General features: G+C 40.6%; 1 protein-coding gene across 2 annotated transcripts in view; it reads left to right on the forward strand.

Moving 5' to 3' along the window:
- The first annotated feature begins 10,977 nt into the window (after window positions 1–10,977).
- DIPK2B (divergent protein kinase domain 2B) overlaps window positions 10,978–19,133 on the forward strand; it is a 46,903-nt gene continuing 38,747 nt past the window's right edge. For both annotated transcript variants that reach the window (XM_046674003.1, XM_046674004.1), the window contains exons 1-2: window positions 10,978–11,385; window positions 18,827–19,091. In XM_046674003.1, the coding sequence (XP_046529959.1) occupies window positions 11,153–11,385; window positions 18,827–19,091 (498 nt within the window). In that variant the 5' untranslated portion in view covers window positions 10,978–11,152. The remainder of the gene's footprint in view (window positions 11,386–18,826; window positions 19,092–19,133) is intronic.

Below are 19,133 nucleotides of genomic sequence, written 5' to 3' on the forward strand. Positions count from 1 at the left end.
TTGGTGGAAGATGTTAGCTCAGGGCTAATCTTCCTCAAAAAAAGAAAAAAGAATGAAGGGTAAATAAAACATTTTCAGATGAGGGAAAACTAAGAGAATTTGTTACCAGCAGACTTACCCTAGAAGAATGACTGAAGGAAATTCTCTAAGCAGAAAGGAAATGGTAAAAGAAGAAATCTTGTATCATCAAGAAGGAGGAAAGATCAACAAAATGAGTGAATATAGTAGACTTTCCTTCTCCTCTTGAGTGGTCTAATATGCTTGATTTTTTAAACAAAAATTACCATACCATCTAGTGTGGACCTAAATGTATATAGAGGAAATATTTAAGACATTTATAAATGGGGAAGAGAAAGGGAGGTAAGATTTCTACACTTCACTCAAACTGGTAAGTCATTGACACCAGTAGACTGGGATAAGTTGTGTATATATTATGTAACACCCAGAACAACCACTAATAAAGCTACACAAAGAGATACACTTAAAAACACTATAGATAAATCAAAGTGGAATTCTAAAAATGTTCAAGCAGCTCACAAGAAAGCTGGACAAAGAAAACAGAGAACAAACAGAAAAAATAAAACTAGGTGACGTCATCAACATAGTGGTGTGAGAGGATCTCTTTGTCTCTCCCCTTCAATCTACAATGAGTAAACCATCTATAACCCAACAAAGGCTTCATTCACCAACACATCAGGATGCTGGAGAGATCCACAAATTGCTACATACAAAGGTGGGTGAATTGGAGCACACAGAAGAGGCAAAATGAGTGAACAGTAGAGGCAGTGCCCAGGACCCTGGACCCCCAGCCATGGAAGCTGAGCCAACTGTCTTCAGTCCCAGAGAACCTGGTAGGCAGCAGCAGAGGTGTGTCTGCAACTCTGGCCAGCCAACTACAGCAGCACATGTGGCCGGGGGAACAGAGCAGCAGCAGAGGTTGTGCCCCGTGTTCCTAGGCCCCCAGCCACAGCTCAGAGCCAGGTAGCAGCAGCAAAGGTGCACACACAACACTGACATTCCAACCTCAGAAGCACCTACAACCACAAGGCAACAAGCAATAGCAGAGGCAGGTGCCCCATATACCAGGCTTCCTCCCCATCCTCCTCCCCCAACCATAGTAGCAGAGCTTTCAACCTAGGTGATCCCAGACTCTGCAGAGGCATCAACCATCCCTGTACACTGAGTGGTGAAGCCAGTGACCACAGTAACATTGGCAACAGCAAGGCATCAATGAGCCCCAGAGGCACAGGCGGTGATGACAACAGTACCAGCAACACCTTGAGTAGAGGTCATGGAGGATGGAATGTGTCAATCCTCAAATGCAGCCAGAGGCAGCTCAGGTAAGAGAAACCAAAAATAGTGTTATAGCACCACCTACTGAAAAACAAAAGAAAGGCCTCTAATCTCCAATTGGTTGAAAAGTTTAAATCGAAACAAAGCTATACCTAAATAAGAAAAGTGTTCACTGTGACAAATGCACCAGCAAAGGAATAACTCAACAAGTAACACAAAAATCCATGATAATGCAGCATCACAAAAAGAAAATAACAATTCCCCCAAAACCAAACATAAAGTCATGGAAAATTGTGATCCAGCTGATAAGGAATTCAAAATAGCTGCCATGAAGAAACTCACTGAGCTACAAGAAAACTCAGAAAGGCAGTTAAATGAGCTCAGGGGGAAAAAAAATCAATGAACAGAAGAAATACTTTACCAAAGAGATTGAAACTCTAAAAAAAGAACCAAACAGAAATTCTGGAGCTGAAGAACTCAATAAATGAGATGAAGGAAGCATCGGAAAGCATTGGAAATAGAGTAGATCATATGGAAGAGAGAATTAGCAAGCTCAAAGATGGAAATCTAGAAATGATGCAGGTAGAACAGGAAAGAGAATAAAGATCTTTTTTAATGTAGAAATTTTACAGGCATTATCCTACTCCATTAGAAAGGGTAACATAAGGATAATGGGAATCCCAGAAGGAGATAAGAGAAAGGGAGCAGAGAGCTTATTTAAAGAAATAATAGCTGAGAACTTCCCAAACCTGGGAAAGAAACTGAATATACAAATCCACAAAGCTAATGGAACATTCAATTATCTCAATGCAAAACGGCTTTCTCCAAGACACATGAAAATAAAACTGTCAAAAGTCAATGACAAAAAAAGAATATTAAATGCAGCCAAGGGGAAAAAAAAAACATAACCTACAAGGGAACCCCTAATAGGCTACCAATAGATTTCTCAGCAGAAACTCTACAAGTCAGGAGAGAGTGGAATGATATATTCAAAATATTGAAAGATAAAAACTGTAAGTCAAGAATACTCTATCCAGCAAAGTTATCGCTCAGATATGAAGGAGAAATAAAAGCTACCCCAAACAAACAAAAGCTGAGGCAGTTCATCGTCACTAGACCTGTCTTACAAGAAACGTTGAAAGGAGCTCTCCTACCTGAAATTAAAAGCAAAGGTATACAAAGTTTTGATCAAGATGATATATAGAGAGACAGAATCAGAAAATTGCAAATCTATATCAGAATATATTAGTAAACACTTAATTATAGCATAAAGGTTAAGGGAAAGGAAGCAGTAAAAATAACTATAACTGCTTCAACTTGGTAACAAACTCACAACACAAGAAAGGATAATTTGTGGTGACAAAAACATATAAGGGGAAGAGAAAAAGGACAGAACCCATATAGGCAAATGAAGACAAGATGCTATCAGCAGAAAAAGGACTATCTTATCTATGAGACCTTTTATACAAACTTCATGATAACCACAAAAACAAAAATTTAGAGCAGAGACTTGAAATATAAGAAAAAGAGGAAACTGAGAAACACATCACAGAAAACCACCAACGGAAATGGCAGACAGAAATACAAGGAAAAAGAAACAGTGGAAATATAGAGCAACCAGAAAACAAAAAGTAAAATGGTAGTATTAATTCCTCATATATCAATAATCACCTTAAATGTAAATGGATTGAATTCACCAATCGAAAGACACAAAGTGGCTGGATGGATTAAAAAACAAAACACAAATTATGCTGCTCCCGGGAAACTCATCTCAGCCCTAAAGATAAACATAGGCCCAAAGTGAAGGGATGGAATATGATACTCAAAACAAATGGCAACGAAAAGAAAGTGGGTGTAGCCATACTTAGGTCAGACAAAATAGACTCTGAGCCAAAAATGATAACAAAAGATATAGATGGACATTATATAATGATCAGGGGGACAATCCATCAGGAAAACATAACATTTATTAATGTATATATACCTGACATAAGAGCACCAAAGTATATACAGCAATTATTAAGAGACCTAAAGAGAGAAATTGACAGCAATACAATAACAGTAGGGGACTTTAATACCCGACTTACATCAATGGATAGATCATCCAGACAGAAAGTCAACAAGGAAAATCAGCCTTAAATAAAACATTAGACCAGATGGACTTAAAATATATATATAGAACATTCCATCCAAAAGGAGCAGAGTACACATTCTTCTCAAGCACACATGGAGCATTCTCAAAGATACACCATATGTTGGAAAACAAAACAAGTCTCAATAAATTTAAGAAGACTGAAATCATATCAAGCATCTTTTCTGACCAAAATGCTATGAAACTAGAAATCAACTATAAGAAAAAAGTTGTAAAGCTCACAAATATGTGGAAACTAACCAACATGCTACTGAACAACTAATGGATCAACAAAGAAGTCAAAGGAGAATCAAAAAATATCTGGAGATATGGACAGTTAATCTTTGACAAAGGAGCTAAGGGCACACAATGGAGAAAAGAAAGTCTCTTCAACAAATGGTGCTGGGAAAACTGGACAGCCACATGTAAAAGAATGAAAATTGACCATTCTTTTTCACCATTCATAAAAATAAACTCAAAATGGATCAAAGACCTAAAGGTAAGACCTGAAACCATAAGACTTCTATAAGAAAATATAGGCAGTACACTCTTTGACATCAGTGACAAAAGGATCTTTTCGGACACCATGTCTTCTCAGACAAGGGAAACAATAGAAAGAATAAACAAATGGGACTTCATCAGACTAAAGAGCTTCTTCAAGGCAAGGGAAAACAGGATTGACAAAGAAAACAACCCACCAATTTGGAAAAAATATTTGCAAGTCGTATATCCGACAAAGGGTTAATCTCTATACTATATAAAGAACTCACACATCTCAAGAACAAAAAAAATCAAACAACCCAATCAAAAAATGGGCAGGGGACATGAACAGACATTTCTCCAAAGAAGATATGCAGATGGCCAATAGACACATGAAAAGATGCTCATCATCACTAATCATTAGGGAAATGCAAATCAAAACTACACTAAGATATCACCTTACACCCATTAGAGTGGCAAAAATAACCAAAACAAAAAGTGACAAATGTTGGAGAGGTTGTGGAGAAAAAGGAACCCTCATACACTGCTGGTGGGAATGCAAACTGGTGCAGCCACTATGGAAAACAGTATGGAGATTTCTCAAAAAATTAAAAATAGAAATACCATATGTCCCAGCCATCCCACTACTGGGTATCTATCCAAAGAACTTGAAATCAGCAATTCCAAAAGTCCCATGCACCCATGTGTTCATTGCAGCATTATTTACAATAGCCAAGACGTGGAAGCAGCCTACGTACCCATCAACTGATGATTGGATAAAGAAGACATGGTGTATATATATATACAATGGAATACTACTCAGCCATAAAAAAAAATCATTCCATTCACAACAACATGGATGGGCCTTAAGGGTATTATGTTAAATGAAATAAGCCAGATAGAGAAAGACAATCTCTGTATGACTCCACTCGTATGTGGAAGTTAAACATGTAGACAAAGAGAACAGACTAGTGGTTACCAGGGGAAAGAGGGGGTGGGGGTGGGCACAAAGGGTGAAGGGGTACACCTACAACACGACTGACAAACATTTATAATGTACAACTGAAATTTCACAAGGTTGTAAACTATCATAATCTTAATACAAAGTAAAAAAAAATCTGTTAAAGTGTAAAATAAAATATATATATATATCTGGAGACAAATGAAAATGAAAACAACATGCAAAAATCTATGGGATGCAGCAAAAGCAGTACTAAGAGGAAAGTTCATAATAATGCAGGCCTACCTCAAGAAACAAGAAAAAATCTCAAATAAAAAATTTAACATCACACCTAAAGGAACTAGAAAGAGAAGAACACATGAACTCAAAGTCAATAGAAGGAAGGAAATAATAAAAATCAGAGCGGAAATAAATGAAATAGAGACTAAAAAGACAATAGAAAAGATCACCGAAATTATGAGCTGGTTCTTTGAAAAGATAAGCAAAATTGACAAATCTTTAGCTAGACTCACTAAGAAAAAAAGAGAGATGGCTCAAATAAACAAAATCAGAAACAAAAGAGGAGAAATTAACATGGATACCATAGAAATATGAAGGATTATAAGAGAATACTATGAAAAGCTATGCATCAACAAATTGGATAACCTAGAAGAAATGGATAAATTCTTAGAATCATACAATTTCCCAAAACTGAAGCAAGAAATAGAGAATTTGGGGGCTGGCCCAGTGGCACAGCGTTAAGTTCACATGTTCCACTTCAGCAGCCCAGGGTTTGCCAGTTCGGATCCTGAGTGCAGATCTATGCACTGCTTGTCAAGCCATGCTGTGGCAGGCATCCCACATATAAAGTAGAGGAAGATGGGCATGGACATTAGCTCAAGGCCAGTCTTCCTCAGCAAAAAGAGGGGGATTGGTGGCAGATGTTAGCTCAGGGCCAATCTTCCTCAAAAAAAAAAGAAAGAAAGAAATAGAGAATCTGAATAGACTGGTCACTAGTAAGGAGACTGAAATCGTAATCAAAAACCTCCCCAAAATCAAAAGTCTAGGACCAGATGGCTTCTCTGTTGAATTCTACCAAACACTCAAAGAAGACTTAATACCTATTCTTCTCACTCTTCCAAAAAATTGAAGAGGGGATGATTCCTAATTGATTTTACATGGCTAACACTACACTGATACCAAAACCAGACATGGACAACACACAAAAAAAGAAAATTACTGGCCAGTATCACTGAAGAACATAAATATGAAAATTCTCAACAAAATATTAGCAAATTGAATACAATACATTAAAAGTATCATACACCATGATTAAGTGGGATTTATTTCAGGGATGCAAGGATGGTTCAACATCTGCAAATCAATCAACATAATATATCACATTAACAAAATGAAGAATAAAAATCACATGATCATCTCAATAGATGCAGAGAAAGCATTTGACAAGATTCAGCACCCATTTATGATAAAAACTCTAAATAAAATGGGTATAGAAGGAAAGTACCTCAACATAATAAGGGCCATATATGACAAACCAAACCCACAGCCAACACCGTACTCAATGGTGAAAAATTGAAAGCTATTCCTCTAAGAACAGGAAGAAAACAAGGATGCTCACTCTTGCCACTCTTATTCAACACAGTATTCGAAGTTCTAGCCAGAACAATTAGGCAAGTAAAAGAAATAAAAGGGTTTCCAAATTGGGAAGGAAGAAGTAAAGCTGTCACTATTTGCAGATGACATGATTTTATATAGAGAAAACCCTAAGGAACCCACCAACAAACTATTAGAAATAATAAACAAATACAGTAAAGTTGCAGGGTATAAAATCGATGTACAAAAATCAGTCACGTTTCTATACACTAGCAATGAACTAATAGAAAGAGAAATCAAGAATACAATCCCATTTACAACCTCAGTGGAAAGAATGAAATACCTAGGAATAACTTTAGCCAAGGAGGTGAAAGACCTGTACAAGGAGAACTATAAGACATTGTTGAAAGAAATTGAAGAGGATACAAACACATCTATGGACAGCTAATTTTCGACAAGGGAGCCAAGAACATACAATCGAGAAAGGAAAGTCTCTTCAATAAATGGTGTTGGGAAAACTGGACAGCCACGTGCAAATGAATGAAAGTAGACCATTATCTTACACCATACACAAAAATTAACTCAAAATTGATTAAACACTTGACTGTAACACTTGAAACCATAAAATTTCCACAATAAAACATAGGCAGTACACTCTTCGACATTGGTCTTAGCAGCATATGTTCAAGTACCATGTCTGACTAGGCAAGGGAAACAATAGAAAAATTAAACTAATGGGACTACATCAAACTAAAAAGCTTTTGTACAGCAGAGGAAACCATCAACAAAACAATAAGACAGTCTAACAATTTGGAAAAGTTATTTGCAAACAATATATCTGATAAGGGATTAATATCCAAAATATGTAAAGAATTCACACATCTCAACAACAAAAAAACTAACAACCCAATTAAGAAATGGAAAAAAGATCTGAATAGGCATTTTTTCCAAAGAAGATATACAGATCTAGCCAACAGGCACATGAAAAATTGCTCAACATCACTAGTTATTAGGGAAATGCTAATCAAAACCACAATGAGATATCACCTCACACCTGTCAGAATGGCTATAATTACCAAGACAAGAAATAACAAGTGTTGGAGAGGATGTGGAGAAAAAGGAACTCTCATACATTGCTGGTAGGACTGCAAACTGGTGCAGCCACTATGGAAAACAGTATGGAGATTCCTCAAAAAATTAAGAATAGAACTACTATACGATCCGGCTATTCCACTGCTGGGTATTTGTCCAAAGACTGTGAAAACACAAATGCATAAAGACATATGCACCCCCTATGTTCATTGCAGCATTATTCACAATAGCCAAGACTTAGAAGCAACCTAGATGCCCATCAAGGGTTGAATGGATAAAGAAGATGTGGCATATATCCACAAGGGAATACTACTCAGACATAAAAAAGATGAAATCTCCCCTTTTGGGGCAACATGGATGGACCTTGAGGGTATTATGCTAAGTGAAATAAGTCAGAGGTTGAAAGTCAAACACCATATGACCTCACTCATAGATAGAAGATAAAAACAACAACAAACAAACACATAGAGACAGAGATTGGATTGGTGGTTACTAGAGGGGAAAGGGGGAGCAAGGAGAGTGAAAGCGGTGATTACACACATGTGTATGGTGATGGATGGTAATTAGTCTTTAGGTGGTCAACATGATGTAATCTACACAAAAATTGAAATACAATGATATATACTTGAAATTTATATAAGATTATAAACCAATGTTACCTCAATAAAAATAAATAAGTATATAAAAGAAAGAAATTGAAGAGCACACAAAGAAATAGAAGATATTCCATGCTCATGGATTGGAAGAATTAACATAGTTAAAATGCCCATATTACCTAGAGCAATCTACAGATTCAATGCAATCCCTATCAAAATCCCAAAGACATTTTTCATGGAAACAGAACAAAAAATCGTAAAATCTATGTGGAACAACGAAAGACCCCAAATAGCCACAGCAATCCTGAGAAAAAAGGACAAAGCTGGAGGTATCATTCACACTCCCTGATTTCAAAATATATGACAAAGCTATAGTAAACAAAACAGCATGGTACTGGCACCAAAACAGACACACAGACCAGTGAATCAGAACTGAGAGCCCAGAAATAAACCCTCACATCTATGGACAGCTAACTTTTGACAAAAAGTTAACAACATACAATGGAGCAAGGAAAGTCTCTTCAATAAATGGTGTTGGGAAAACTGGATAGCCACATGCAAAAGAATGAAAGTAGACCACTACCTTATACCATACACAAAATTTAGCTGAAAATGGATTAAAGACTTGAATGTAAGACCTGAAACCATAAAACTCCTAGAAGAAAATACAGGCAGTATGCTCTTTGACATCGGTCTTAACAGCATCTTTTCGAAGAAATAAAACTGCCTATTTGCAGATGACATGATAATCTACATAGAAAATATCAAGGAATCTACAAAAAATCTCTTCGAACTAATAAGTCAGTTCAACAAAGCCACAGGATACAAGATCAACATACAAAAGTCAATTGTATTTGTATATAATAGCAATGAACACATAGACACCAAAATTAAAAACACAACACCATTTATAACCCCTCAAAAAAAGTGAAATACTTAGACATAAATTTCAAAAAAAACATGTACAGACCTTGAATGCAGAAAACTACAAAATGCTGATGGAAGAAATCAAAGATCCAAATAAATGGAGAGATGTATTGTATTCATGTATTTGAAGACTCAACATGATAAAGCAGTCAATTCTCTCCAAATTGATATATGTATTTAACTCATTTCCAGTAAGATTTTGTGTAGATATAGAACAGATTATTTTAAAATTTATACAGAAAGACAAATGAACTAGAATAACTAAAATAATTTTGAAAAAGAAGAAAGCGGAAGGAAACAGTCTACCTAATTTCAAGACTTATTCTATAGCTACAATAAAGACTGTGTGGTATTGACAGAGGAACAGACACATAGGTCAATGAAACAGAACAGAGAACCCAGACATAGTCACGTACAAGTATAGACAACTGATTTTTTACAAAGGTGCAAAAGCAATTCCATGGAAAAATGATAGTCTTTTTAACAAATGGTGCTGGAACAATTGGACATCCATCAGCAGAAATAAGAACTTTGATCCAACCACATCTTACACGCAAATTGACTCAAAACAGATCATAGATTTAAATATAAAATGTAAAACTATAAAACTTGTAAGAAACCATAGGAGAAAACCTTTGGGACCTAGGGCTAGGTAAAGAGTTTTTATCCTGGACACTAAAAGCATGATGCATAAATGGAAAACTTGACAAATTGGATGCCATCAAAATTCAAAACTTTTATTTTGTGAAAGATCCTGTTGAGAAGATGAAAGACAAATTATCATCTGGGAGAAAATATAAATTTTGCAAGCCACATAACCAACAAAGGACTACTACCCAGAATATGTATATATATATATGTGTCTATGTATATATATATATATATATATATAAAGAATTCTCACAAGTGAACAATAAAAACCAAACACGCCCAGACGTTTCACTGAGGAGGATATACGCTTAGCTAATAAGCACATGCTGAAGCATCAGAAACCTGCCATTACCCTGTTCTTCCCACCAATCTCTAGCAAAATTCCCCAATTCTCCTGAGGCCATCCCCAGGCCCCTCTTACCTCCCTTTTTCCTTCTCCCAGCCCAAGCCTGCCTTCCCTGATTTGATCCTCATAGGCCCTCTCTATTCCTAAATTAGCACTCCTGTCTACTCCATGCTGTGGATCTTATCTTGGTGTCAGGAGCAGGCAATCCTGGGGCAGTTAAATCCCACCAAGTCAGGCCGGCCACTGAGAAACGAGGCAGGGTGGTAAAGGGAAGATGGATTTTCAGGCATGGGGTAGAGGGATGGACACAGCTGAGTGCAGTCAGTGGGCTCTTTCTGGTGCTCCCCTCAGCACATCAGAGGCCACTGGGCTCTCTCTCCTCTCTTCTCAGATCAGCAAGAGGAGCTGAAGCACGGACTAGCTTAAGTTTTTCTATTTCCTAGGCAGCAAAAAGGCTTTGCCTTTCAAATCAGTGTGAAACGTGCCACTTAATGGCCAGCAAACCGACCTCTACTTATTGCACAGCCAAATATGGTCAAAGCGAGGGAGGTACGGCTGGCTAAGGGGCAGGCCAAAATATCCACTGCAGAGGGGAGAAAAATTGGTGTGTGTGTGTGTGTGTGTGATCCATAGGGACAGATACACCCAGAATTAAAACAGTGGAGGGTGGAGGTCTGCAGGATCCTTTGAAACTCCCAGGTGGAACCCAGGTCGGACATACATCCTGCAGGGACCTTTCCTGTCCAACCAGGATATCCTGTGTTTGTCGAAAGGACTGCACAGAGAAGCCCTGACCATTGTCCTTCCCGAAATCTGCCAGTCAGCCCCTCCCCAGCCTGTGGCAGCCGCCCCAGGGAAAGGAAGAGTAACTCTGGAAACCGTGTTATCAGCATCCTCCATGGACTTCCTCACCTCTTCTCCAGCCTCGTTAGCTCCAAGCTCCTTAGCATCCTCAAACAGAAACCTCGAAGGCTGGGATGGGGTCAGCGCCCTGAAGCCAGCCCCCTCTCTTTTGCCAAGATCTGCCTCTGTGCAGCCCTGAGAGGGCAGCCAAAGGCTGCAGCTGGAGTCCTGAGCCCGAGATGGAGCCCTGGCTGGGACCTGAGGCTGCCGCCCTCCGCCCAGGCTGGCCTGCCCTGTTGCTGTGGGTCTCAGCCCTGCGCTGTTCTGTCTCCTCGCCGGCTTCTCCTTCTCCTTCTCTGGTGCCCCGAGTCAGAACCAGCTACAATTTTGGAAGGACTTTCCTCGGTCTTGATAAATGCAATGCCTGCATCGGAACATCTATTTGCAAGAAGTTCTTTAAAGAAGAAATAAGGTCAGAATCTCAATCAGATAACTCGGAGGGGCAAAATTCTGTTCCCTTCATGTGAAGATGTCCAGGCGTTTGTTGAAAATGAGTCAGGATATAATTTATGGGTGGGAGCTGAAGCAAAGTCATTTAACCATATGGTAATGGGTTGAAGTTGAGGTGGGGAGGAGGGTAAAATGTGAAGCCAAATTCCAGCCCTAAATGCTAAATCCAGTTTCCTTTTGAAGTGGGGGCTTAAAGTTTTCTTTTCCATGAGTAGAGTAGCCTGCGATTATTGAGTTTACCAAATTCATTTCTCAGAGGAGGAGGGAAATAAAATTTATAGAAAGTCTACTTTGTGACAGACATTTTAAAAGCTAGTTTTATTTACTCCTCACAACCATCTTGGGAGTTAGTGTTTTGCACCCATTCTTGAGATGGTGAACTGAGACGCAGCAAGATTAAGTGACTTGCCCAAGGTCATTACCTAGTAAGTGGTAGATCTGGGATTCAAACCAGGGCAGTTTGCTTCAAAGTTTCTGAACCAGTTTTCTGTTGTGAGATGTTGCCTTGATCAGAGGAAAACCCAAGTTAATAAATTGTGATGCGATGCATGTGGCTGTCACTAAAGAATGGTATCACACACAGTCAATGAGCCTTTACCACAGCCAAGACTCAGCAGGTACTGCAGTGACATCGCTATAACTCTGGTCATTGCCCTCCAGGGGTTCAGGAGGAGGGAGCCACGTTACAAACAACAATAACAATAATAAGGCCTGGTCTGATGCAGGCCAGAAGTGAAGTGTAAAGAACCTCCGGGAGCCTCAGGGAGAGGACATTAATTCCAAATGGGGACTAGAGAAGGGCTTCTCCAGGGGAAGATATTCTGAGCAAGGCCTTAAATGATAAACTGAAATTTAGTGGGAGGGGAAGGGCTTAAGGTGGAAGGATGAGCTTAAGGAAAGTCCCAGAAGTGTGGGAAGAGGTGAGAAGCACTTAGTGGTTGGAGCATGGGGCATATGTGGAGGTGTGGCAGAAGGAGGAGATTGGAAGGGTCAGATGGGGGATGAGGGGAAGGTGGCCCTGGATGCCATGCCAAGGAATTGGAACCTTAACCTCTGGGCCAGTGGTTCCCAGTCTTTTCAACACCAAAGACCCTGTGTAATAGGCCTCTTCTTCTCTGCCCTCCCCCAAGGACCTACCTCAGGCTTGTAAGATTTAGTGACCAAACAAAACGCATTAATTTACGATAATTTTATGTTTAATCTGTATTAACCAAAGACGTATTGGATTATGCAACTAAGTTACTAAACAGAAGTAACAAATAGAAAGTATCAATCAAAAATGTTGAACTTCTTTTGAGCATGGTAGATATTGTATGAAGTTGATGTGAACTTTCTCTATTAGGACTCTTTTTAAGGCATTTTGAATGTTGAAAAGTTGAAAGGCTCCCAACTGGGGAAGCTCTATTGCAGGGTGAGGGTGTTAAGGGACAAGATAAGGCCTGTGCTTTGACAAGATCTTATGGAAAGCAGTATGCAGGATGGACTGGTGACACTGGCAGGGGCTACCAGACCAGTTCTCCTAGTCCAGGAGAAAGGTCATCAGGAAAAAAGCAGGACAGGATGGATGCAAGCTGGTTCAGCTAGAGAGTCGTTTTGTTGACCAACTTGATGTGAGAGGAAGTAAAGATGGAGGTGTTGAAAGTGAACTCAAGATTCCCCACCTAAGAAATAGGGTGGAGAGGACCAAAAACACAGGTGAAGTGGGGCTGATGCCTTGGAGAAATGAGGCAGTGAGAATATGGACATAAGATAGGAGGGAGGGAAATTCAGGGATTCAACTGAAGAAGAGCTCCAGCTTCACATCCTTCTCCAGATAAGTGAACAAGGGTTTATGAATCTCACAGCTGACTCTTCACCAAGGGGCAATAGACGAAGTTTTTCTCACCAGGCAGGCATTGGCCGAAGTCAGGAAGCATTTCCCCAAATAGGTTTGTGTTCCAGTAGAGTTCAGGATATTACTTCACCCTCAGAATTCATTTTCCATGTGTGCCTGAAAGGGAAGTGTGCAATCGCAAGCAGGAAAGCACCAGGCGGGGCAGGTTGAGGTTTAGAGTTCTTCGTGTTGGAATGCACATTCCTCAACGCAAAGAAGCCAAGAGAGGCAGTGAGTGGTCTGGGGACATGGACTTGCTTATAGTTCTTTTCTCTATGTTGTAAATAACTTGTTCCTTTTGTGTGTGTGTGTGAGGAAAATTCGCCCTAACATCCATTGCCAACCCTCCTCTTTTTTTTTTCCTTGAGGAAGACTAGCCCCGAGCTAACATCTGTGCCAATCTTCCCCTACTTTGCTTCCACAGCACGGCTGGTGAGTGGAGTAGGTCCACACCTGGGATCTGAACCCATGAACCTCAGGCCGCCAAAGTGAAGCACGCAGAACTTTAACCACTCGGCCACGGTGCCTGCCCTGCTTTTTCCTTATTTTAAAAGTAATATCTGTTTATTTTAGAATTTTCAGGAAATATTGATTAAAAAAAGCACAAAATAAAAATCATGTATAATTCTTCCACCAAGAGATCACCCCTTAGTTAACATTTTGGTGTTTATCCTTGACACCTTTTTTCTAAGTATGGATTAAAAGTTTTTTCAACAAAAATGTGATCATATTACATATACTCTTTTGTAAACTTTTATTTAACAATATATTCAGGAACACCTTTCCACATTATTAACCATTCTTCACAATTTGATTTTTAATGACTTCATGGTATTCAATTGCATCAATCAACCATAATTTATTAAAGGAATCATCTATCTCGAGACAACTAGGGTTTTTTTTTCACTTTTGAGTATTATAAACAGTGCTATGTTGAACATCCCTGTGGCTAGAGTTTTGTGCACAACAAGGATTAATTCTTATGACAAACTCCTAAAAGCGGAATTTCTGGGTCAAAAAACATAGCAAATTTTTAGGATCTTGAGATATATATCCAAATGGAAACTTCTACCTATAGAGCTCGCTTCTTGCATACGCACAAATATTTAAGATTACTACCATTTTTACTTTGTATTTTTTCTGAGTTGAGCCCTTTTTTCAGACTTATTGGCCATTTTTATTTCTTCTTTGTTAAATTGTCTATAAGTTCACATCCTTTCCCTCTCCTTTCAATGGTGTGTTTGTTCATCTTGTCCTTGTTCGTCTCTAGACACTTCTCTACTTTTAAAAATGATGATGATGATACCTTAAGAGAAAGCCCATCCAAAACTCTCAGACATTTGGCTGAAATGCTATAGCCAGGCAAGTGTTAGCGCTCCAGGCCTGGTCTTCACTAAGGACTGGACAATGCTTGTTGCTCAGCAGCAAATGAAAGGTGAGCTTCCCAGGCTGGCTGGGTAGGCTGAAGACACGTGATTGGTAGATGGAAGTCACCTTTCCTTCATTTCCTTATCTTTTCTTTGGTGATAATGCTAATGATGAATCTGATGCTTCCCATACTCAACCATTGACCTTTGAATGTTTTCAGTACCAATTTTCCCATGCTTTCCATGTTGACTTTCAAATTCTGAACGAAAAAGTCAAAGGAAGCTAGAAAAATGAGTAAATCTGGTTGACATATTCTTCCTACTGAAAATATACCTATATGTGAAATCCTAAATGATCATACCAACTGGTATGGTCTCCCAGGATCTGATTGATCAGTATTTGTGTATGTGCAGATAACTGGTTGGGGTGGAGGGTCGGGGAGGGGTACTTAGTTGCAGTATTTCTGATCAGAATTGCTCCTAGAGATTCCTAGGCTCTTACTAGGATGGATACTTTACCTCACCTTCCTTACTGTACCCACATGGCCTCAAATCCCACCCCCCCCCACTCCAAAAGTCTTAAAGAATGCTTAAATACTTCTAAGTGAGGGATAGAGGGCTCATAGTAAAATAATTAAATCATTAGGCTTCCTTTCGCCTTCCCTTCTCCCTTGCCCTTGTCTACCTCCTTCCCCTCAAAAGGTGATAGTAATTATTGCTCTAACTCACTTCCTCATATCAACTCAGAGGTCTTGGGAGCTGCAGGGCCCCAGAGCTTATGGCAAAAGCATCCATCTACACATTCAATCATCCATACATGCACCCACCTATCCACCTACCCATTCATCCAGGCATCCCTCCACGCATTCTTCCACCCAACTATCACTCTGGGAATCCCATCTACCTAGCCCTCCATGTATCCCTCTACTCACTTATCCATCTATACATCCAAGCACCCATGCATCCATCCATCCAACTAAAATGTATTGGGCACTAACCTAGTCCCAAGGACTCTGCTAGGCACTGAGTTATAAAGTTGAGGGGAGCCCAATTCTGGCCCTGCAAGAGTTTACTTTCTATGGGGGAGACAGAGACATAAACTAATGATTAAAGCAGAGTATGAGGACCATCAAAATGTCCTACACAGGGTGTCATGGGAGCATCTGAGAAGGAACCTATCTTAACTTGCAGATGAGGAAGTGAGGATAAGGTACCAGAAGAGATGGCACCTATCTGGATTTTAAAGAGTTGGGTAGGGATTATCCAGGCAGAAAAGAGGAAGAAAGTGTCTCAAAGAGATTAGCACATTACAAGGTGAGTGGAGGCCCAAGGCCCAAAACCACGTGGCTTATCCAAAGCTGGTCAATGGTTTGGCGAGATCAAAGCGAGCTTGTAAGGGGAGCAGCAGGAGATAGGCCTAGAAAGAGCATTGTGAACTGCTCTAAGGAGTATGAACTGTGTCCTGAGAGCTTTAGGAAGACACTAGATGTTTTCGGAGTTCTGTGCAGAGCTGAGGGGTGAAGATGGAAGAGAAGCTAGAACTATTTAGGAAGGCATGTGTGCAGACTGAGTGATTGGAGGCAAGCATGAGAAGTTTACAGGAGAAGAGGGCATTTGATTCTCATTCCAATGCTGTCGCTCTCCCCCACACCTCCACCCTGCTCTCCATGTTGAGGGGCTGGGGGGGCTTGGACCGCACAACCTTTATGCTTCCTTCCAACTCTGGGAAACTATGATCCTGCTCGTCCATCTTTTGGCCCAGTGAGGAACTAAGCCAGCCTCACTTCAAACACACCCATGATCTCAGTTCAGAAGGAGGGTTAGAACGCTGCCTCTGTTTTGTGGTTTTCCAAATTCCAGGATATCAACATTTTAGTGAATGAAAAGCAGGGCCCATTTTCTCACTGATTCTTCTAGTCAAAAAGTAGGTAATCAAAGCTGTAAGAATATACATTTTTCCCATTCAATGCCATAAATTGATTACCATTTTTAATAGGGGGACAGAGTGGCCTGTAAACCTGTTTATTTGTCCTCAGTTGGTCCTTATGGGATGCCTTGAGCCACTGCTGAACATGTACCAGGCATTCATTACAGGTCACCTACCAAGTCAGTGCTGTCCTCCCAGTAGTGCCTCCTCAGGAGGTGGAGACAGACAAAAAGGACAATGAGCTTGTCCTACAGGACAGGAAGCCCCTCCCCATGCCACTCCCACCAACTGGGAGACAAGGACACCTGAGATCTGTGCCCCTCCGCCACTAATTGTTTGTGATTCTTTAGACAAGTCACCTTCAATTTTCTATCCTCAAAATATGATGGGGAAGGAGGCAGGGACAAAATAATCTTTAATGGCTCTGCTAGCTAAAACCCCTAATAATGTCACCAATCTGTTTCCAAGAGCTAATTCGTAAAATGAATGATAGAGGACTAAGCAAAATGCCACTTCCTCCAATTCCTGGCTGTGTGACTTTGAGAAAATTTCTTAACTTCTCTGTGTCTCAGTCTTCTCGTCTGTATGGTAATAATAGCACTGACCACATAGGTTTGTTGAAAGATTTAACTGAATTAATACACGTAAAGTGTTTAGCAAAGTCATTCACATGCTTAAGTGTTTCACAAATGTGTGTTGCTGTTATTGTGATCTAAGAGAGCCACCTAGTTGTAAATCCTTAGTCACATGCCCCTGGTTGGGGGGAGGGTGGTTGAGCCCCATGAGCAAGAACAGCTACAGGAAATAGACAGACAGGCCTGCCTCAGGGTGCTGGCCCTTCCTTATCCTACCAGAAGGGAGGGCCATTTCCCATGGTTGTCCTGAAAATTCCAGTAAAATTGACCCTTTGCAAGTTTACAGTGTGTTGTCTTTTTAAATAGATGTGGGGCAATGTTCTTGAACAGAATTCTTTGTGCCTACTGCCATTGCGTTTGAACGGTCCTCCGTTGCAAAAGGGGCTTATTGACAGTTTCCACCAGAGCACCTTTTTTTAAAAGCTTGCAGTCTCTTAGGGTAAAGGTGTTTCTTCTAAGTGAGAAGGCAAAACAGTCTAGGTTTTGGGGCTAATCAAAATGCTAATTCTTCCAAAACTCATTATCATGAGGTTGCCCAATAAAGGCCAATAATAAGAATCTAAAGATCCTTATTTAAATTAGATATATATGGTATGCTATAGGCCTAATTTTCATTTGCGGTATGACCCTCAACTATTAATAATAATGAAGGTAAATGTTACCTTAGTGATTTTTCATATATAAATCAGAAGAAGATTTAACATTCTTCCCTAATGGAAATGTCCGCACACAGCTGGAGGAATGACTGGAGAAAAGGGTCAAGGGTGGGGCCCGGGAAATCGGCAGATGGTAACAGGCCAGAGCCTCTCCCCTGGACCGAGCAGGCCATTGTGTGGGATTACACACCTCCCAGATCCCAGGCAGCTTTGAGTTTGGTGACCATTTAGCAGCCACCGTTCCCTGAGACTTGGTTAGTACTGATAACTTTAATCTTTGGACTGAAAGCAAAATTGATGGGGCTGCTTGGGGCTGGATATGGAGAGGCAGTGGTCTCCCCAGTGCAGGCTCAGTAGCCTCTTCAAGAACTGTGATTCCAAGACCCAGCTGATGGTCAGAGGGTGAGCAGTTTCTGGAACCAGTGCAGTTGGAAGGGGAAAGATCATGAGTTTTGCTGACAGACAGCCCTGGGTTTGCACTCCTGCTTGGCAAAATATTGTCTGACCTTGGGCAAAGTACTTAAGCTCTTTAAGCCTCAGTTTCTACATCTGTAAAGCGGGGGTGGGGTTTTAGGAGAACCAAAGGTCCCAGCATGTGTAAAGCTGCTGTCTTTACATGGAGTAGAAGTGCAGAAAGCCATGGCTAGTCCTTCTGTGCCAGTTGAGTAAAGAGGATAAAGTTTGTATCTGGCATGCACTTCCCTCATCTTTCCTGACAACACATATACACTTCCCTAAGTCTGAGAAAACGAAAACAGTCATTTCACAAAAATGTGTTTGGAGCGCCCCAGTCTAAGGAGGAGATAGATCAGACCAGATGTTGCCCCCTGTCTCCCTGTTCCCGGGCTCTACTGGCTCTGGCTCTGGCAGTGTGGCTAGTCCCTGCTTAGGCCCTGCTCCATCTCTCCAGCTCCCAGGCCGACCCTAAAAGGGCTATTCTTCCAGGTTTGACAACCGGCTGGCCTCCCACCTCAGACTGCCTTCCGGCTACTTGCCTTCTTACTCTGCAAATTACTCCGATGATTCCAAAACCTGGCGCCCTGTGGAGGTCTCAAGGCTGGTCAGCAAACAGCAAAACGAAATTTCGGACAGGAGAATCTGTGCCTTTGCAGCAGCCCCAAAGACCTGCAGCATTGAGCGCGTCCTGCGGAAAACGAGGAGATTTCAGAAATGGCTGCAGGCCAAGCGCCTCACCCCAGACCTGGTGCGGGTGAGTGTGCTAGCCATGGGGGGGGGGGGGGGGGGGGGGGGG

Source organism: Equus quagga, chromosome 10, assembly GCF_021613505.1.
Source record: "Equus quagga isolate Etosha38 chromosome 10, UCLA_HA_Equagga_1.0, whole genome shotgun sequence".
Lineage (NCBI taxonomy): Eukaryota > Metazoa > Chordata > Mammalia > Perissodactyla > Equidae > Equus > Equus quagga.